The sequence below is a fragment of the Anoplopoma fimbria genome, chromosome 2 (genome assembly GCF_027596085.1).
Source record: "Anoplopoma fimbria isolate UVic2021 breed Golden Eagle Sablefish chromosome 2, Afim_UVic_2022, whole genome shotgun sequence".
NCBI classification, from domain to species: Eukaryota; Metazoa; Chordata; class Actinopteri; order Perciformes; family Anoplopomatidae; genus Anoplopoma; species Anoplopoma fimbria.
In genome coordinates, this window is record NC_072450.1 from 24,557,469 (window position 1) to 24,578,165 (window position 20,697).

General features: G+C 39.1%; 3 protein-coding genes across 3 annotated transcripts in view; 2 read left to right on the forward strand and 1 right to left on the reverse strand.

Annotated features, from left to right (window-relative positions):
- Nucleotides 1-7,122, forward strand: part of zgc:158482 (uncharacterized protein LOC100009650 homolog) — a 7,872-nt gene extending 750 nt beyond the window's left edge. The window contains exons 2-10 of the mRNA XM_054611938.1: nt 332-541; nt 641-799; nt 2,180-2,304; nt 4,610-4,804; nt 5,028-5,118; nt 5,310-5,508; nt 5,856-5,953; nt 6,103-6,233; nt 6,495-7,122. Of these exons, the coding sequence (XP_054467913.1) occupies nt 332-541; nt 641-799; nt 2,180-2,304; nt 4,610-4,804; nt 5,028-5,118; nt 5,310-5,508; nt 5,856-5,953; nt 6,103-6,233; nt 6,495-6,671 (1,385 nt within the window). The 3' untranslated portion in view covers nt 6,672-7,122. The remainder of the gene's footprint in view (nt 1-331; nt 542-640; nt 800-2,179; nt 2,305-4,609; nt 4,805-5,027; nt 5,119-5,309; nt 5,509-5,855; nt 5,954-6,102; nt 6,234-6,494) is intronic.
- Nucleotides 7,123-10,318: 3,196 nt separating this feature from the next.
- LOC129100895 (long-chain fatty acid transport protein 2-like) lies at nt 10,319-14,322 on the forward strand. The gene is made up of 10 exons (XM_054610438.1): nt 10,319-10,855; nt 11,350-11,559; nt 11,674-11,832; nt 12,022-12,146; nt 12,294-12,488; nt 12,625-12,715; nt 12,805-13,003; nt 13,314-13,411; nt 13,582-13,712; nt 13,815-14,322. The coding sequence occupies exons 1-10, from the start codon at nt 10,375-10,377 to the stop codon at nt 13,986-13,988; spliced, it is 1,863 nt and encodes a 620-aa protein (XP_054466413.1). The 5' UTR covers nt 10,319-10,374; the 3' UTR covers nt 13,989-14,322.
- Nucleotides 14,323-14,361: 39 nt separating this feature from the next.
- On the reverse strand, nt 14,362-18,570 carry hdc (histidine decarboxylase). Its single transcript, XM_054610450.1, has 12 exons — nt 18,543-18,570; nt 18,212-18,384; nt 18,014-18,127; nt 17,765-17,887; nt 17,541-17,678; nt 17,314-17,457; nt 16,669-16,735; nt 16,399-16,561; nt 16,178-16,268; nt 15,988-16,086; nt 15,731-15,832; nt 14,362-15,164 (listed from the first exon to the last, which is right to left on the reverse strand). The coding sequence occupies exons 1-12, from the start codon at nt 18,568-18,570 to the stop codon at nt 14,376-14,378; spliced, it is 2,031 nt and encodes a 676-aa protein (XP_054466425.1). The 3' UTR covers nt 14,362-14,375.
- Between the last annotated feature and the right edge of the window lie 2,127 nt (nt 18,571-20,697).

The window sequence follows — 20,697 nt, forward strand, 5'->3', positions numbered from 1 at the left end:
TCAGAATGATTTAACACTGTCATGTGCAGGGTAGGGCTGGGTGTCTAGTTGCATGTTCTGTTTGTATGTTCTCTCTGGGTTCTCCGGCTTCCTCCCACAGTCCAAAGATATGCAGCTTAGGTTAATTGAAGACTCTAAATTGCCCCCAGGACAGATCGCCAGACTATCTCAGGGCTGACATATATAGACAGACAACCATGGTCTGGCAATCTGTCCCGTCCAGGGTGAACCCTGCCTTCGCCCAATGACAGCCCAATAGTGGGCCAATATCTGCGTATAAATCTGAAACTAGTATCTAGTGGTTATGATTGTCCTGTATGTCCCTTTCCAGAGCTAAAGGAAGCGGTGGAGGACGTGCTGCCCTCACTGAGAGAGCAGGGCGTCACCGTCCTCCTGATGACCAAACACTGTGACACACCTGGGATCGAGAGCTTCTCTGATAAAGTGGACGAGGCATCTGACGCTCCGCTCCCTCGATCCCTCAGATCACACATCACATTCAAGAGTCCTGCGGTTTATATTTACACCTCTGGAACTACAGGTTTGTTTTTTTCTTTCCGTCCGTTTTTCTGTTCCCACGACGACCTGTCAGTTCTTCTGTCGTCAATGTTGGTGCTGTTTGTCTCTTGATGTTTTGCAGGTCTCCCTAAGGCGGCTGTGGTCAATCAGAACCGCCTCTTAACCGTTCTTGCTGTTTTATCTTCAAACGGTGTAACGTCCAGTGATGTCATCTACCTTAACCTGCCTCTGTACCACACAGCTGGATTCATTATAGGCTTTATCGGCTCCATTGAGACAGGTGAGACGAGCTTAGGCCAGAACGTAAATCAAATAAGACTTTGTGAAGGCTGTGTGAAATTCCTTTCAGACGAATCAATACTCACTTTGCTGAGCTTCCATGGAGTTTTTAGGTTGTTTTATACATTTCAGGCTTGGTAAGATCACATTACGAAAACACTATAGTTATATAATTGTATCTCACGCCAAACTGTTTCAAATTCAGACTGCAGCAAGAGGTACAAAGTTTCACCAAAGGCTTTGCCACAGTTCAATATTCGTCCTGAAGTTCACCAAGTTGACCGCAAAGGGCTCCGACTGCAAGCCAGTATTTTTTTTTTAATGCAAGCTGAATATCAAACTATCCTTCCTAGTGTGAAAGCAACCAGTTGACAGGTGTAAACATAATTTAAAAGTCTAAGACCGAACAAAAACTGTCACTAAAGAGGTTGTGCATGCAGACAGTGGAAGAGAAGCGATGGATGACTTATGGCAGATCCAGGCTCAGTTTGTCGTCATACATTATTGACATAGTTAGTGTCCAAAAAAACATGGGTTCCTACCATTTAAAGATGCCATTGGATTATCTGAAAGATGTACCTTACTAAACTGACAACAAAGCCAATCGTATTAGCTCTTTAAAAGTTGAGGTTTTGGGGATACATGGATTTCACAGGACAACCACGATAGTTAACAGTTTAACAATAATTTGATCCTTCACTGGCTTCCCACCTGCCATCACTGACAAGGTAGAGTGAAATAACTTGTTATTATGTAGATTCAAGATCCATGGCACTCTGTTACAAGACCCCCATTGGGTTCTCACACACAACCTTAATATGAGGCTAAACCGAATTGAACTTGTTTCCACACTTCACAAAAGGTGATGCCCCGATCCTGATCTTCCTCCTCCTGCTGGTTTTTCTGTCCCAGTGGGAAACTAAATGAAAGAGTCCTTTGTCGTTTTGAACCGGTAATCTGAACCACAACCAGATTACTTCTACTTTCTAACTGCTTCTTTCTAAATAGGCTAAAGTTCACATCCCTATTATATATGTGGGTTAGCACATATTAGGATATATCCAACAGCTCTGCAGAACAACCACTGTCCTGTTGTGCAGTGTATGCTGTTGAATAGCATACAGCTATATAGTGTTGGGATGAGTGTTTCAGAAATGTTCAAGCTTTACATAAAGTACAGCAATTATTCTTTAACTTGGGTCAAAATTTAGTGCAGAAATTGCTGAAATGAAAGCCTTAAAAATGGATCTGAATATGTTTTCATTACATTACATTTACATTACATTACATTACAGTCATTTAGCAGACATTTAGCAGTTTTTATAATTTCTATGCTGTTTAGCTCATAATCTAAAACATTTGTTTCTGTCTTACTGTGAAGGGTCAACCATCATTCTGAAGAGGAAGTTCTCTGCCTCTCAGTTTTGGGACGACTGCAGGAAATACAATGTGACTGTTGTGCAGTACATAGGAGAGGTGATGCGTTACCTCTGTAGTACACCGAAGGTAAATTTAAAAGTGTTATTCTTGTTTTTTACTTCGTCAGTGTGACATAGTACAAACAGGTGATACATAGACAGACAAAGGTGTAAAAATATAAAAAAGACATCATGATTTTAATTATGGTTCAGGTTATTAGTTGTTTCTGTTAGTGGATGTATTGTCTGTGTTTTTGTGCATGTATGAAAGTGTGTTGTGTAAGTGTGTCATATATTCATATATAAATGACTGTGACCAGAAGTATCTGCAGGTATGTTTGGGGAGGAGGAGAGAGAAATAAAAAATAATAAATAGGTAAATAAATGGTAATAATATTCATAAGTTAGTTTATTACCTAAATAAATAAATAAAAGCAATGATAAAACGAACACAAAATTAATAATAGTAAAGAGAATTGAGTAAATAAATCAAAAATAGTAAGTTCTTCAGTGTAGACCGGCAGCCGTAGAGGGCTAACAGAGTCCAGAGTTTAGAACTGCAAAAATGTCAATATTTCAGCATTAGTTAAGTAGGAATAATATTTGTTTTGCAGATTCTGAAACTATTTTAAATTGTCCTTTCATTTTTCTTTTTCTTTTTCCAGTTTTATGCCTCTAAGTATAAGTGATTCCATGTTAACCCCACTTATTTTTCTTTGTTGAAAGCCTAGGCAGCAGCTTCTTGATCATGTGACAGTTAAAACCCTCTGAAACCCAAACCATTGGCATTCCTTTAGGTCTGGCAGGAGGTAAAGGTCTCCCGCCCTTTAATCAGGGACGAATATAAAATGCCTTCGAAGGAAGATATATGTGGGACCAAATGTCCAATTTAAGGGACTAAAATGGAATTAAAATGTATATAATTGCAGTTTTAGTCATCTGTGGTTGTGAGGGAGGTGTCATGATGTCATAAGTAAACTGTTGTACCTGATGTCTCATATTCAATATATCTTGCTTACGGTTGGTCCAGCTCCATTTTTCTTTACCTCTTCAATTAATGCCAGTTTTTTCAATTACTAGAGTTATTGCAGAGCAAACAAGCTCACATAAGATCTTTGGCATGGCGCCGTAGAACCATGCCTCCTCTCTCCCGTCTCAACTAGTGTAAAACTCCTTTCGATAGAGACAGCTACTGAGACAGAGTACTGTGAACCGGCTGAAACAAGCTGCCTTTGAGACACATCCAGTAAGAGATAACTTTCCAAATCAGTACATTCCCACAGCGCAGCACAGCTGGCTTACAAAAATAGAAATCGTTAAATCTCAACTATCGGGTTCCAGCCTTCTGCGTCATTATCTGTAGGGGTTCGAACAGCTTGAAATACATATTAATATCAATTGCCTATATGATAGACTGACACCTTTAAAGTAGCACTGCATACTTTCCATATCCCTCAAAGATGTATCTGCTGTACTTAGCAGAACTGTACACATTCTTCCTACATGTATGGCCATTCAGAGTATTGTATTGCATCACATGAAGTGCAGTCTCAATTTACAGTGTGACCTCGTTCGGGTCTGAGGAGGTGCCTGTCTTTATCTGGTCACTCCTAGGAATAGATGCTGCCCTTAACTTAGGAAGACCATATCAAGTAGCTTGGCAACCAAATTACTCTGGACTAAAATACTTCACTTTTAAAGTATTTCTTATATCGTATTTGTTTGTTTTTAGAGAAAATTGGCTTTAAGATGCTCAGAGGTATTTTTGCTTTTTTGGGCCCACGTGGTGCGTGTTGCTCAGTGCCCTGACCTTGCTTTCTCCCTGTCAGGCGAGGTTTCCATGAGGCGCGTGTGCTGCTGTTGACATGTGGGCCTCTGGTCTCTTGTGCCCTGAACTGATGTCCCCCTTTACATTACCTTTGTAGCAGAAAGATTACATAAATTCGAGGGTGAATTCACTGTAACACATTTTCTTGTTAAATTACAGTAAGCTTCTGGCAGCTAGCCGCCATTATGAAGCTGCTTTTTTACAGTCCACCTACTATAATCTACAATAACAGTTTATTACTGTAAAATTATTACATTTTTAAGCTGATATAAAAAAAAAAATGTCCTAGGTGGACGCGTCTTTGTGACCTTTTCACCCCTGATGAGTTTGCACCCCTGGTGTTTAATAGCAGTGCATTCTCACACTCTATAAACACCCTTAAGAAATGCTGACAGGTATTTTCTGGCCCCATCACCCCTATTTCTTCTAAGTTATATAAGATTTTTTACAGTCAGTCAATTCCATCATTTTGACTTTGAAATTGATTAACTATCAAATCATGTATTTCTGTAATATTTGCAAAATGCTTGATCTATTAATTTTCTATTTTTATGTAACAATGCAGAAAGAAAATGACAAGGAACATAAAGTAAGACTGGCCATTGGCAACGGGATCAGAGCAGAGGTATGGCGGGAGTTCCTCAATCGCTTTGGGAACATTCAGGTCCGAGAGTTTTACGCCTCCACAGAAGGAAATGTGGGATTTATCAACTACGCAGGGAAAATTGGAGCTATTGGAAGAGTTCACTTTTTTCATCAGGTAGGAATGACATTTTTTTTTTAAGGCACTGTCAACATTGTTCCTGCTATAAATTACAGCCAATTATTAAGTGTGTATTTAAACGTAGGTATATATGTTGTTTCATACATACGTTATATATTAAAATGTCATGTCTGTCAATAGATAATTTTTATTCAACTGTTGTAAAGATGTACTGGGCACATAATACATCTCTAATGTCTTTACGTCTTTACTCCTGCAGAAGCTGTTTCCCTTCACTCTTATAAAGTACGACACAGAGCGGGATGAACCCATTCGAGATGCTAACGGACTCTGTGTGGAGTCGCCCAAAGGTGAAGAAACTCAAGCTTTAACTTGATATATATGTCTATGCTTATCGCATGCACAATGACCCTCCATATAACATCTGGATCTTGTAGACAGCAGGGGCTATTTACCAACCAAATCATGACTCCGTAGATGGGGCAAGTATTCCATTGGTAGACAATGGCAGTTAAAGACATCGCTTGTCTTTTTCCTTCAGGTGTGACGGGACTGCTGGTGTCAAAGATCACAGACATCGCTCCTTTCGTCGGCTACGCCCAGAACGAAGAACAAACGGAAAGGAAAAGACTTCGTAATGTTCTCAAGAAGGGAGATCTTTACTTCAACAGTGGAGACCTAATGATGATTGACAAAGACAACTTCATTTACTTTCAGGATCGTGTAGGCGACACATTCAGGTACAGAACTCATGTACACAGTGGTTTTAATGTAGAGTTCATCTCTTTACTCGTTAATTTACCACCATCTAGAAATAATGATGATGATTAAATAAATAAAAAAACACAAGGTTTATAAAGTTTTCCCTCCCAACTGTGCTTTTGTTCATTCTTTGTATTGTAATGATTATCTTTTCCTTTTCGAGATGCAATCCATTATTATTATAACTCTCTTTCTGCCAAAACTATCAAAACTGGCAACACTTAATATACAACCTTGCATGTAATGTACCAGGTTCCTTTAAAAAAAGCTGGGAAAACTTTTTTTAAATTTTTTTATATAATTTGCATGTTGTTTGAGCCCACAGGTGGAAAGGTGAGAATGTGGCCACTAACGAGGTGTCTGACATCCTGACGCTCAGTGATTGTCTCAAAGAGGCCAACGTTTATGGAGTCCAAGTGCCAGGTGATGGCTGTTTCCTCTGTACATTTTGTCATTTCATGGCTCTTTCAGAATCTACTTAACTTTCATGGCAACATTAAAGAGAGACATTGATTTGTTGATAAATTGGTAAAGGTATGCTTTATCTGTTTAAATTTTGTTTGGCAATGTAGGACATGAGGGGCGGATAGGAATGGCAGCTGTCTCTGTGAAGGATGGTGCCCAGTTTGATGGAAGTAGAATATATAACCACGTGGTTAACTACCTGCCTTCATACGCCCGACCTCGCTTTATAAGAATACAGGTACGTTTATTTCATACACATTTTTACTGCATTTCACTTTTTGAAGAAACTGTACATTTAATTTAAATTGTTTCAAATATCTGAAAAACAAACATTGATCTGGTTTTTTTTAAAAAGTAAAAAAATAAAGATTGTGATTTATATCACTTTGTCAATATTGGACGATGGATTTTTCTCAGTGTTTGCAGCTTGTGATAAGAAGCAGTAGTGATATTTTGATTATGTACCTGAGTGAGTATTTTGTGCCTGTCGTCTGTCCAGAATGCAGTGGAGGTGACGGGGACTTTCAAGCAGATGAAGGTGAAGTTAGTGGAGCAGAGTTTCGACCCGGGGCGTATCCAGGACCCTCTTTACATCCTTGATGACAAAGAGAAGAGATACATACCGCTGACAGCTCAGGTCTACAGCTCCATCGTATCAGGAAACATCAAACTATGAGTAGGAGCTTAGTGTTCACAAACTGTGCTTTCAGTCCAGCTGCAGTAATATTTTTAATAATGAACTTCCAGCTCAGCAACGGAACAAATCTTTTTTACTGATACTCATATTTTTGAGTGTAGTTAAATAATATGGATAAATAAAACGGCTTTATAACAGGCAGAAGACAGGAGATGCTGCTTTTGCTTTATTCCGTCTAATAATGGCATTCAAGTGTTATATTATGTATCGATAAACAGATGTAGTGTTTAATGAGATGCTTCTGGAGAACGAACTTTAAGACAGCGGCTATTGGACTTTCTCTCAGGTAGTATCGGATGTACTTTACTATTACTACATGGGTAGCATGTAATGGTTTAGGAGTTAAAAAATACAGACAGATTTTATATTTTTGTGCAAATATCTGTAAATATAAAATGCTTTCCTACAAATTAAAGTGATTGATACTAAAAAACAGGACTAGTTGTCATGTGCATATCTGCTCTGAATTTACTCGGACAAATATCAGTAGTGAAAGATGTGCAAAAACCACAAGGTGGAGACAAATGCGCATGAAACCAGAAATTCTTTCCTCAGTGTAGTTGGGTTGTTCACTCATATACTGTATACTACATCAACAAAATTGACCCATATAAGCACTAAGATTTCTTTTAGGTGCAACAAATGAGAAACGGCACCAACTTCATAGACAAATGTGGACAGGGGTGTCTTCTTACCTTCTGCGAATGATGCTTTTATATTTAATATTTCCCAATATTGAAAGCGTATCTGTCCAGCCCTTTAAAACCTTAATAATTGAAAAATTAAGTTGCAGATTTCTTCCAGGGGGACAAAGTCCTGCTGCGGGTACAACTCGTACAATACTGTCAAATCAATCAGTCACATGCCAGTTAAAGTGTCATGTTTTTACCAAGTAAACAACGCTTAATCATCTATCTAAAATATTAAATATATAAACAAACAAACCGGACACTACATAAAAAAAAAGATGGAGACATTCACAGGGATGTGATCTTTGATTTTATTACTAAGTAAAGGTCAACAAGCTTGTTTTCTTTTTTTTACTGTTACTGCCTTGGTGTCACAAAAAAATGCTTTTAGGCTGTAAGTCATACTTATGTATGCTATCATTCTATCATCTACATATGTGTTAAAATTATATTTTCTTAATGATGAGGAATAAAGAATGTTATAATGGGATCAGTAACAGGCATAATGAAAAATGTACTGATGTGTTGCAATGAGGCCGTTCTAATTGAGTATGCAACTGCATGTTTACAGAGTCTTCGTTTCAATCACTTTTGTGAACATTTTGATGTTTACTATTAGGTGACCCAGTTTAGAAACAAAATGCAGTTTTTCTGTTTGATTAAATGTTCATCTTGTGTTATTTGGACATAATGTTGATAACTAATGATGACAAATGATGACATTGAATGACGGTAATAATGACTCACGAATGTGACTCATTTGTGTCTGTCAAAAACTGAAAGAAACATATCTTTTACCAGGCTTCATTGTGTTTCCAGACTAGTTACTGATCCAAGATTAATTATTATTGGAAGATAAAATAGGATTGCAAGCAAGGACAGGCAGTAAAAACGACAAAAGAAGCTAAAGCATTGAGAACAGAAACAGAAAGTTTACTTTTCACGTTTGAGAGCAGCTGCAGAATTTACTCCCCCATTGTTCTTAGCTCTGGATTTTATTAATTTCAATAATTTAGACTTTTTTATCATCACAGAGACCTGGTTGTCGCAGGGAGACTGTAGTTCTCTGATTGAAGCAACCCCCCCAGATTTTACACATCTCCATCAACCCCGGCTGTCAGGCAAGGGAGGGGGGGTTGCTGTTATCTACAGAAACAATTTAAAATGCAATACCATTCTACATAGCTCTTTCACTTCATTTGAACATCTTGGTTTTATAGTGAACTCTAAGGATCCAGTGATCATTTTAATAATCTACAGACCACCCAGGCCGAACAGTGTTTTTATCTAAGAGTTTGCGGAGTTACTTTCCCATGTGACATCAAAGTATGACAAAATTCTTATCTTAGGTGATTTTAACATACATGTCTGCTGCCCTTCACAGACCTTTGTCACAGATGTTATGGATACCCTGGAATCTTTTAATCTCACGCAGGGTATACAGGAGCCTACACACTCAAAGGGTCACACCCTAGACCTGGTAATTTATAGTGGTCTCTGCCCTGACAACTTTGAGACAAAGGATATCTGTGTGTCTGATCACAAAGCGGTTTTATTTAATGTGGTTTTACTACATCCTCTAACAGTTACTGACAGCTAAACGACTATTTTAGGTCCAATTTTATTTTCCATATACATGCTCCCCCTAGGTCAAATCATCAAACGTCATAATGTCTCTTTTCATTGCTACGCAGACGACACACAGATATACCTTCCACTGAAACCCGACGACCCAAGAAGCCTAGCTGCTATTATGGACTGTCTTAAGGATATCAACTGTTGGATGGCTCAAAACTTTCTTCAACTAAATAATTCGAAATCTGAGATCATTTTATTTAGTCCCCCAAACCCCATCACTCCTATTGTAAATGCACTTGGTCCTTTAAATATAAAATCCACGGCAAGGAATTTAGGATTTCTATTTGATTCCGACTTCACTTTCAGACCCCACATCACAAAAGTAGTCCAGTCCTGTTTCCTCCAAATCAGAACCATTTCCAAAATAAAACCTATCCTCACTCCCCCAGACCTGGAAAAAAAATCATACATGCATTTCTGTTTTCAAGACTGGACTACTGTAACTCCCTCCTCTCTGGCATCAACCACAAGTCACTCTCTCGCCTCCAACTGGTTCAGAACTCCGCAGCGAGGCTTCTTACTGGTTGTAACAGACGACATCACATCACCCCAATCCTGGCTTCTCTTCACTGGCTCCCTGTTCGTTTTAGAATTGATTTTAAGATTTTGGTGATCACTTTTAAAGCACGTCTGGTTCTGGCCCCGACATACATAGGAGAAATGTTGACCCCGTATGAGCCAGCTCGCAGCCTTAGATCCTCAGGTGGGGCCCTTCTGGTTGTTCCAAAGTCGAAACTGAAAACCAAAGACGACTGTGCTTTTGCCATAAGGGCCCCTCAGCTTTGGAACGACCTACCGGAGGAGATAAGGCTTGCAGAATCAGTAATCTCTTTTAAATCACTTCTTAAAACACATTTTTATAGATTGGCTTTTATGTGATGTTGTCGTTTTATTGGTTCATTTTCATTTGGTCTTGGTATTTTATCTTATAATTGTTTACTATATTTTACCATTATCACTTGATTTTATTTATTTCATTATTTTCATTATTTTCATTATTTTCATTATTTTCATTATTTTTTTATTTATTTTATTTATTTTATTTATTTTATTTATTTTATTTATTTTGTTTGTTTATTTGTTTATTTGATTGTCACTTGTTATTTCATTTTGTTTCTTATGCACTGTCTTGCTGGCTGGTCTGTCAAAGCACTTTGTAAACCTTGTTTTTAAAAGGTGCTATATAAATAAAGTTATTATTATTGTTACTCACCCCAGAGGAGGAAAATCGGTCAAAGTTCAAGGGGCGTAAACTGAGTTCGTCTACAGTGAGTTCCACCTTTGAGTGCTGTTGAAAGTTGAACCTTTCAGGACTCATATTGCAGCCCGGACTGACTCTTTTCCTCTGATTAACAATGATTGCGTATATTCTATATACCGCTCTTACAGGTTTGGCAATTTTGCCATTATTGCTTTACTTTAGAAACCCTTATTTTTTTCAAGATTTACGTTACACGATTTCTACAATCAAAATTGCTATATGTTTGAGTAAATTGAAGAAGCAGAAACCCTTTTACAGTATTTTGGATCGTTTTCTGGACCAAGTGTCGAGGCAGCCGCATAAGAAGTTCATACTTTTCGAGGAGAGCTCCTACACTTACAGCCAAGCGGACAAAGAAAGCAACAAAATGGCCAGAGCTCTGTCCACACATGGCCACCTGAAGGAGGGGGACACGGTGGCCCTCTTCCTCGGCAACGAGCCTCAGTTTGTGTGGGTATGGCTCGCTGTGACCAAGCTGGGATGCACCGCTTCTTTACTGAACTACAACATCAGATCCAAATCCTTGCTGCACTGCTTCTCCTGCTGTGACGCCAAAGTCCTGGTCGCTGGTGCTGGTAAGCTGGGGAAATAAGAGTTTATCCTCTATGTGATTATGAATTTGAGGTTTTATGCACTATGAATGTGTCTAATGTTGCATTAGGAGCATAAGATGATTTATTTTTCATACCTTCCACTCCAAGTCATTATTATTATCACATTATCTGCATTTAAATTTAAGATGTAGTTTCATTCGTTCAACTGACTAAAGTGTAGCCTGACTGAAACTGGGGTTTTAAGTTTGATTCTGATATTTGGGGCGAAAATTTTAAAAATGCTATTAACAAGAGCAAAAACACTCAAAAACATATGTGATCACATTTACAATTTAAAAATCAGTTCTCTCTGGTGGACAAACCATGTAATGGACAGTCGGTTTCTAAATGACCTCAAACCAGCTGAACTAGGCTTAATTCCCATGATTCTCCACATCTGTTTGGATCGTTTTGACATTTTTTTTGTTACTGCACTGACCTACATTGGGTATTCACTTCTTCTCTTTGTCTCTCAGACTTGCGAGGAGCTGTGGAGGAGATTTTGCCCACCTTGAGCCAGCAGGGCATCCGTGTGTTTATCCTCAGCGAGGATTCTGATAAGGATGGCATTGAAAGTCTCTCTGAGCATATTCAGCAGGCCTCAGACCAGCCTCTGTCATCTCAGCTGAGGGCCAACATTACATTGAAGAGTCCTGCGCTGTACATCTACACCTCAGGAACCACAGGTTCTGACGGGCTAATTTGACTTTCACCTCTAATCTGCGTTGGTGTTTATAGTGTGCAGACCTTGAGCTGCAGAACTAGGTCAGTAAAACTGAGCTATGTCTGTTTTCTTTTAGGGCTTCCCAAGGCCGCTGTAATAAACCATGAGAGGCTATGGATGACATCTTTTTTACAGTCTATTGCTACCGTACGCTCAGATGATATCCTCTACTTGTACCTGCCTCTTTACCACAGTTCTGGCTTTCTGATGGGACTCTGTGGAGGCATAGAAAAAGGTAGTTCCTGGCATCCTAAAACTACAAAAACACTGTGATGAGTTTACTAAAGTTTAAACTAACAGGTATATGACCTCAAATAACAGTTTGGTCCTGATTTCCAGTGTTTGTATTTCAAAGTCCTAACACTTACTGAGCTCTCAGTGTGAGATTTTGTGTTGCTGGAATATCTGTGCTTATTCATTTCAGGCATCACTATTGCTTTAAGACGTAAATTCTCTGCCTCCCACTTCTGGAATGACTGTAGAAAGTACAACGTGACTGTTATTCAGTACATAGGAGAAATTATGCGCTACCTCTGCAACACACCAAAGGTAAACCTCAGCATAATAACACATTCTAATGACACTTATGTGGGCAGCTCACACCTGCAGCAGTCAAACCCACTCCTTTGTATTCAAAACCAAAGTTAGACATGATGTTTATTATCCTGGTCTCACCTCTCCTTCACTCTCCTCCAGAGAGACAATGACAGAGATCATAAAGTCCGATTGGCTTTAGGGAATGGGATGAGGGCCGACATCTGGGCTGATTTCCTCCAGAGATTTGGGGACATTCGTATCTGTGAATGCTACGGAGCGACAGAAGGAAATGTTGGCTTTGTCAACTACTGTGGCAAAGTTGGAGCTATTGGCAAAGAGCATTTTCTCCACAAAGTAAGAGTTCCCTTGTGCAAATAAGTTGTTTTATTGTAGGGTAACATTAGAATTGAAATAGTTGATGTATAACAAAACAAGATTCACAAGATGACAAATTATTATTTCTGCGTTTTATTCTTAAACTGTGTTTCAGATGGGATATACGTACGCCCTCATAAGGTACGACACAGAGAAAGAGGAGCCGGTCAAAGACTCCAGAGGATTTTGTATTGAAGTCCCCAGAGGTGAGACCATCTCCTCCAAAGCTAAAGCTCCCTCTTGACCTTCTAGCTCTTACTAACACCTATCCCGTGCTTACTGCTTTCACCCGCAGGAGAGACCGGTTTGTTGGTGTCAAAAATTGGAGAGAGAACACCTTTCAGCGGCTACGCCAAGAACAACCAGCAGACAGAGAAGAAGAAGGTGAGAGATGTGTTTGTGAAGGGAGACCTCTACTTTAACAGTGGCGACCTTCTAAGGATAGACGACGAGGGATTTGTCTTCTTTCAAGACCGCATTGGAGACACTTTCAGGTGAGTGGATGAAACACGAGCCCACATCTAAAAACAGTGGTTAGATAACAATGTCAAAGCCTTGACTGTGTAGATGGTTAGACCTTTGTTGATGAGTGCTTTATTAACTCAATCTACGTTTAAGTCAGTTAGTTGCAAAATAACTATACTAAATTTCTGATAAACTTCATCAGATAAAACTGATTTCAAGTTGTAGGATACAAAATTACAATTTCCTAAATTCAATTCCTTGAATTTACAACCCGCGCTTAATGAAAACATTGCAACTCAGTCGGGCACATACTGTCTTTTTTTTGGTCATCAAATACAGGTGGAAAGGAGAAAATGTGGCAACCACTGAGGTGGCTGATCATTTACTCATGTTGGACTTTGTTGAGGAGGCTAATGTCTATGGTGTGAAGGTGCCAGGTAATATTTACATTATTAGCAATGAATTAAGTTTCACAAAGGACATAATCATTAGATAGCATCTGTGGAAATGTGTAATTATGAATCATGCTCTTAATGAAACACATGAAGGGGCTGTCCATGCTCACGTCCTGAAATTAATCCTCTGTACTTTGACTTCGGCTGATTAGGTCATGAGGGAAGAGTAGGTATGGCAGCACTGAAGCTCAAGGAAAACATGGACCTTGACGGCAAAGCTGCGTATCAGCACGTTAAGAACTACCTCCCCAGCTACGCACGGCCACGCTTCATTCGCATACAGGTGAACAAAGTCTTGCTGATTAATATTATAACACATAAAAGAAAATCTGGAATTTTATCTAAAATGTCAACCATGATATAACCTTTTATGTTGCCCTGGCAGGATGCACTGGTAGTAACTGGGACGTTTAAGCAAATGAAGGTGAAGCTGGCAGAGGAGGGCTTCGACCCTGCCGTCATCAGGGACCCTTTGTTCCACCTGGAGGACAACAAGGGCTACGTACCAATGACTCAGGAGATATTCAGCTCCATCGCAGAGGGAAGAATGAGGCTCTGAATGAGTTCAGTGTTTATTATTTGATTGTAAGTCTCAAAATAGTACATTTGATTTTGAGGTTATAAATGACACAGGATGCCAAATGACGATTAATGACCCGCACATTGAGCATTTATGTACAGCACATTTCAGGAGCCACTTTTGGGCAATATTGTGTACTGAAATATTTCAAAGGATATAATTTAGTTTGAAACACTTTTTAATAAAAATAATCTAAAAACTTGATTGTTAATCAGCTAAGCAATCCCAAATCATTGACACGGTTAGGTAGTGATCTTCAAAATTTACAAGAGCTGACTGTGCTGGCAGAGCAGCAACACAGCTGTTGCAGTACATTGCTTGATTATCATACTGTGTGTGTATGAACTACCGTACACTGCTTCAGACTCATTCAAGGAGCTTAGGAGCGGTGACAGTTTCCAGTGGAGTAGGAGAGGGAGCTGAGTTGGCTACAGGGGAAGAACACATACAGGTCATTCGTCTGCAGGTGGAGGACAAGTGTTTTTGAGTTGCCTGTGAAACCTTCACAGGGCAGCACAGCTGGTGCCGGCCACACTGCACCCACTGGTTGCAGAAACTGGGCACGCTGTAGAACTTTGTCAGCTTTTTTTTAATGTCCTGTTTAGCCAGAAGATTTGAAGGCACCTCTCTGATCTTATACATGGGACCAGATCCTGCCATTGATGGTGTGTTTGGGTGGGCGCCTTCAGCATCTTTCAGACTAGGCCTCTTGTCAAAGTCATAGCCAGACAGCGGACAGATGCAAGTGTAAGGCAGAGGCTCGCTGCTGCAGCTGAGAGATCGCATTGGTCTCCTAGATCGATTCCAAGCCTTGTCAATCCACAGCTCCACTTCAGCCTTGTCCAGCCTGGAGGCAGCATCCTCACTCTCCTCAGACCTTGTGTCTGAGTCGTCGTTATGGTTTTCTTGAATCACCTCATCGTTCCCCGATTTTGGTTGGTCCGCGTTATTATTCAGAGCCTGTGTCTCAGCCAGAAGAGTGGAAGCCGTTTTGGAGATGATGCTCCAGTCCTTAAGGATGTCCTCCGCGGTGCTGAACTGCGATGTCACCGTAAATCGGATGATGCGCTTTGTGTGAATGTCTGCAGGGATGAGGTACATGGTGCCCGACCGGGTCAGTCTCCTCAGCAGCTCCTGGGTCAAAGCATTTCCTCCCTATAATAAAAAATAATAATAACATAAAATATTCATAAACGTTGCAGAGCCTAAAAAAAAGTTTTACAAAACCTTTAACATTTTTTGCAACATCGAGTCAATGTTTCATCTCTTCTTATGATCTCTGGTATTGCTCTGGCCTTCACCAGAAGATAAAAAAAGTTATTCAGTAACTCACGTTTGAACGAGGTATCTCAACAATGATAAGATAAGATAAGATAAGATAAGATAATCCTTTATTCGTCCCGCAGCGGGGAAATTTACAGGATTACAGCAGCAAAGAGGATAGTGCAAAACAAGAGACATAGTAAATAAAAATAAAAATAAAAAACACAAGATCAAAATAAGTATTACAAATAAGCAAATGAGCAATAAAAACAGTAAAAAACAGTAAGAACAGTAGAGATCCACAGTAAAAATATATATACAGACAGAAATTATTATAAATGTTGTATTGCACAGTGTATTAATGTATTAGTGTATTAGCGTATTAGTGTCATGTGGTCTGCTGGGAGCAGAGCTGGTTGTGCATATATTGCTGCGGAGTAAAAATGTGTGCCACATACTTTCAGACAAAACACCACCAGGCCAAGGTGCCTCTCAGCAGGAACCTCAAAATTTGGATCACTCTTTATGCGAGACTCCAAGAGCTTTGCCATCTCGATGCCCTAAAAAACACAAAATATATTTACATGTAAATGCTGAAACATAAAAACAAATCAATTCTATTGGTTCCTTGGATACACTTCCAGATTCCATAATTGATGATATTAGATATTTATTCCTTAAATCATTTGCATGAAGAGAACTGAGTGCCACTCACATGTCTGATATGAGCCTGGAGGTTTTTCAGCCCAAAGGAGCGCATAACAAACCAGAGCTTAAGAGAACGGAAACGCCGGCTGAGGGGAATTTGCCAGTGCTGAACAACAGAAGAAAAAAAAAAAAATCCATGAAATGATTCACTTTGATGATTTATTCTTTAATTGGGTGAAGACATGACAGTATGATACCATAAAGTCTGTGGCGGCCTGTGAGTTTTCATGTCTGAGGTAAACAGGATCAACAGTGAACGTCTGTTGGAGCTTATATTTATCTTTAACCCTGAGAAAACAAAATAAAACCATATTAACAACCAACAAACGTTTATTGTTTTGTATTTATTTTAGACTTACCTTCATAGATAATGTTGATTTCTATAGAGGTTAAATCGGGCCTCAGTCTTCTTACTCACCAGAAAGCTGTGCAGTCAAAATGGACCATCATCCACTTTGACGGGTTGAAAACAAAAGAGTGAGCAAATTCAATGCCCTCCAGGGACCAGCGAAGCTCAGGACAGAAGTAGGCTGAGCCAGCATACGCAGCATCGACATGAAGCCACAGTCCCTCTTCTGCACCTGAAAAAAAAGATATAAATACAAGTAGGGTAATTCTCTGAATGCATTTCAATAGAACAACACAATGTTTTAAACAGACATCCTTTGGAGTGAATTTGAAGACCTACAGACTGGTCCCAGTTCAGGCAGATTGTCAAAGGCACACACTCCTGTAGTTCCCAAAGTTGCACACAGCTACACAGAGACGAAACAAAATTACATCATGTGAGATTTGACAATTAATGTCCGTTTTCCATTATTTGTTCATGTTTCAGCCCTACAAATTGTGCGGTGTTGTACAATTAAATCGTAATATTACAACTGATCATTTTTATATTTTTTTGAATTTTTCCTATAACCCAGATCCAAGAAGTAAAAGTTAAAGTATCAATACATTGATGTAAATAATATTCCGTTACAAGCATTCAAAATTGCATTTAAATAATCACACAATTATCAGCAGCAAAAAAACATTTAACAAAAAGTGTTATTACATTTTAAAGCTTTTGTCTAATCTGTTCTTTTTTTTGGTTGAATATATGAAGATTTTTCCCTCTTTGGCCCCAAGCAATTATTTTTTTTAATCAACTGAGTAGTTTAAAAAGGGAAATGTCTCATTACATGATTTGAAAAGACAATGTGATTTGTATAAAATCACTCTGATATCCTACAGTACAATATGCTTTCAAAATGTTTTACGAGTCAGCTAAAACACAAAAAACACTGGTATTATTTCTAAGTCTTCCACTTAAACAGTCATGTCAGATACCTACCATGAAAGGGACCAGTCCCCTCCTCCTGTCTTCTTGTATAGCTTGTTTCAAAGTGTCTCCTCTCAGAGACAACTGCTCATCAGTGGGCAGAAACCTGATCTTCACCAGAGAGATCAGACCCGCCTTCTCAACCGAGGAATGAGCCTGTGAACGCACATCAGATCAAATTCTCAGTTTAATTCAACTGATTGACAGGAAGTCCCTGTAGAAGGGGTGGTGGCACTGACCTGATCTGAAGCGTAGGCCACCAGTCTTGAATTTAGGACCGAGTCGTCCACATCCTGGTCAAGCTCAGGCCGCAGCTGCAACATTTTGTCCTTCCTGGCTGCCAGCAGAGCAACCAGTGTACTCTCACTGACTGTGCTCTAACAAGAGAGCGATGTAGAAAAGACAATGATCACAGACTATAAAGGTTTGGGTTTAAAATAAACTGATCAATGTGGTCGCAGACCTGCAGTATGCCTCCACCTCGGCTGTCTGGATGGTGATGCAGGAAGAAGGAGGGGAGCCCCAGTGCTTTACACAACCAGTCCATCACATTCATTTCCAATTCCGTACACGCTGGGCTGGAGGCCTGTTCGAAACATGCACGGACAATATCATTTATCTGGATATGACCTCAATGTTGTGTTGTTTTTTTGGTTTTTTTGCTGGTTTTAGAAGAAGTAGTAGAGAAAAAAAGTGTGGGTTGTCCCCCTACCCAGGTGAATCCAACACAGTTGATGGCATCGGCCAGCATGTCCCCAAGCATAGAGGGCCATGAAGTCAGACTGGGGTAGTAGGCGTGCATATGAGGGCTCTGCCAGTGAACCACCTGGGGGAAGAGATGAGGAAATACTCGCTTACATGTCGTAGTGTCAAATCACTGATATGATAATGTATGACGTTAAGAACTCACCCCTGGCATGATGACTCTCTCGATGTCCTTAAAGATGCTCTCCCAGTCCTCCGGCTCTGTAGGCGCAGTGTCTGGGAGAAGCTCCCTCATGTAGCCGGGCTTCACGTCTGGAATCACCCTCCTCTCCCTGATGGAGCCCAGGTACTGGGTGATGTAGTCCACCAGCTCCTTACCTGAGCAGTAACAGACACTGTAACAGCTGCAATGATATTCCTATTGAAATTCATAATTCATCCTTATTTTTGCCTATTGTTTACTAATCATTGATTTCAGTGAAATATAAAAACAAAGACAAAATAAGTCAATGCAGTAAAATGGAAGCTACCATTACCTCTACGATTGTATTCCTCAGCCTGCATTTTTTTTTTTCCAGATGAGAGCTCTTTGGGTTAATTTGTTGTGTGTAACAGGTGGCTGCAATGATGGCTTGTGTATTCTGTAGCAGAGATCACTGCACTATAAAGACCCTTTTGTGGAGAACACGCCCAAAGTTGGTGACGCATTTGAGCCACCAAACAAATGCCCATCACATGTACTTTCCATCAATGACTCCACATTTGCACTAAATATTTACCCTCCTCTGTATGTAATGATTAATTTATTCACATCTCAGTGACACGAGAGTGTATTGAATATGATGGAACAATATATAAAAAACGGTATAATTGATTGTTAAAATAACTTTTTGGAATATACATCAATCCCTCTACACCTGGAAAAAAAAAAAGTTTACACAAGGAGAAAAATGACACAGGGTAATTATTTTACATGCTATACCAAATTATATATATACTTCCTATGTATCTGAAATGTATTGTCCATATGAAAAATATAACCATCCAGCTTAAAACGTTTTTGAAATATATATTTTACAGATATATAGGTTTATTACCATAATTTTACCATATAAACTTGAATCAAAGAGAAATGGATAATGTCATTTTCTGTAAGATTGTTAAACAAGAATACAAAAAAAATTGGGGAAAAGAATATGTCGATCCCTTTGAGTATCAGTTTACTGTATCTGGTTGAGGTGGAGCTGGATTTATACACAGTTTGGTAGTTTAGTCCAATACAGGGTTAACAACCTGGAGTTCAGGATACCTCCAAGAGGTTAGGAGATAAATCTTTGGAGCAGAAAAGAAAAGAACTTGAATTATATTCCCTTTTTTTTACTTTTCCTATTGTTTGCTTTTTTTGGTGAAATCCTAGTATGACCTCACTGGGCCTCAAATGGTTGTTCATATGAATTTGTTTGAAAAGTTTAGAGGTTAAATCACTCTTTGGTAAAAGTAGCAATTCCATTTTTTGAGAAATACACCTACTATTTATATTTTTTCTCAAAAATGTATTAAATATACAATGCACTATACATGTCTGAAACAATGATGCCCTTTCATACAGTAATCTCTCCCATTTCTTCTTCTCATCCGCCCGAAATGCATTACAGAAGTTGATTGTAAGAGCAAATCAATATTTGAATTGGATGATGACTCTTTATGAGCAAACAGAGAGGTAAATAGGGACATTACAAACAAATGAACAATGAATGAACCACAAAAAAAGATAGACTGATGAGATGAGATGATGAGGAGTCGCGCTCTTTAAACTCTGCTGCACCTGGTCTGTTCGCACACTGTGCTTTTGACTGTGCATTGTTGTCACATGTGGTAGCTCTCATGTGGTTCTCTAGGGATTAATATGTGTAAGATCCTGTTGGAATAAAATCTGGATCTGCCACCTCTGTTGTCTGTATCAAAATCTTTAAACACATTTGTGTAATATCTAATGTTATTTGTTCTGTCACTGTTTTATTAACCATTTGACAGTTTAACAGACAGTTTCAAAATGGAAGTTTTTTTGTTTATTCATGCAAGACCTCTGAATTGCAGTTGACCCACAAGTTATTTGAGCAATAACTGCAACAAATACTTTTGATCCCACTGAAAGAAGAGAGCCCAGTATTAGGCAAAGTAATGGAAGGTGTGTGTGTGGTGCAATACACAAAAATAAGTGATATGTGATATGGAGCAGAGCACACTGTGACTATTGTGCTCTTTGTGTGCCTTTACATCTGGGAGTCTGACCCTAATGAAAGCAGGCTTAACCATAATTGCGCAATTGACATCAAAGTCAAAGTGTATCCTGATGGATCATATTCTTTTGATTTTATTCAACTAAATAAAAAAAGCCATGGGCCTGATCTATCAAACCAAAAGTAAGAAAAACAAATCATATAAATAGGATGTGGCCACTTAGTTTGACATGAGTAAGAGCAGAAAAGACACGCTGGCTAATAATGAGACTGTCGGTGAATGAATGGAAAAAACTAAGTGTGGGTTCAGAAATGTTTCTCCACAGTAACAGCAATTTTGCTAAGTTATGACACACCTAAAGTTTTATATTTTTTATTGTGACCGGCAGTATAAATCTGAGAGCTTATTGTCCTTCATTTATTACTGAGGTGCATGTGAGCAAGGCCTTTG

Coding starts and splice junctions, on each gene's coding strand:
- hdc (XM_054610450.1), bottom strand. CDS start 18,570: ATGCAGGCTGAGGAATACAATCGTAGAG. Junction 17,458..17,540: donor TGGCCTACGCTTCAGATCAG/GTCAGTGCCACC, acceptor GTGCGTTCACAG/GCTCATTCCTCGGTTGAGAA. Junction 16,736..17,313: donor GGGGACTGGTCCCTTTCATG/GTAGGTATCTGA, acceptor GTCTCTGTGTAG/CTGTGTGCAACTTTGGGAAC.
- LOC129100895 (XM_054610438.1), top strand. CDS start 10,375: ATGATTGCGTATATTCTATATACCGCTCTTACAGGTTTGGCAATTTTG. Junction 13,004..13,313: donor CGCATTGGAGACACTTTCAG/GTGAGTGGATGA, acceptor CATCAAATACAG/GTGGAAAGGAGAAAATGTGG. Junction 13,412..13,581: donor CTATGGTGTGAAGGTGCCAG/GTAATATTTACA, acceptor TCGGCTGATTAG/GTCATGAGGGAAGAGTAGGT.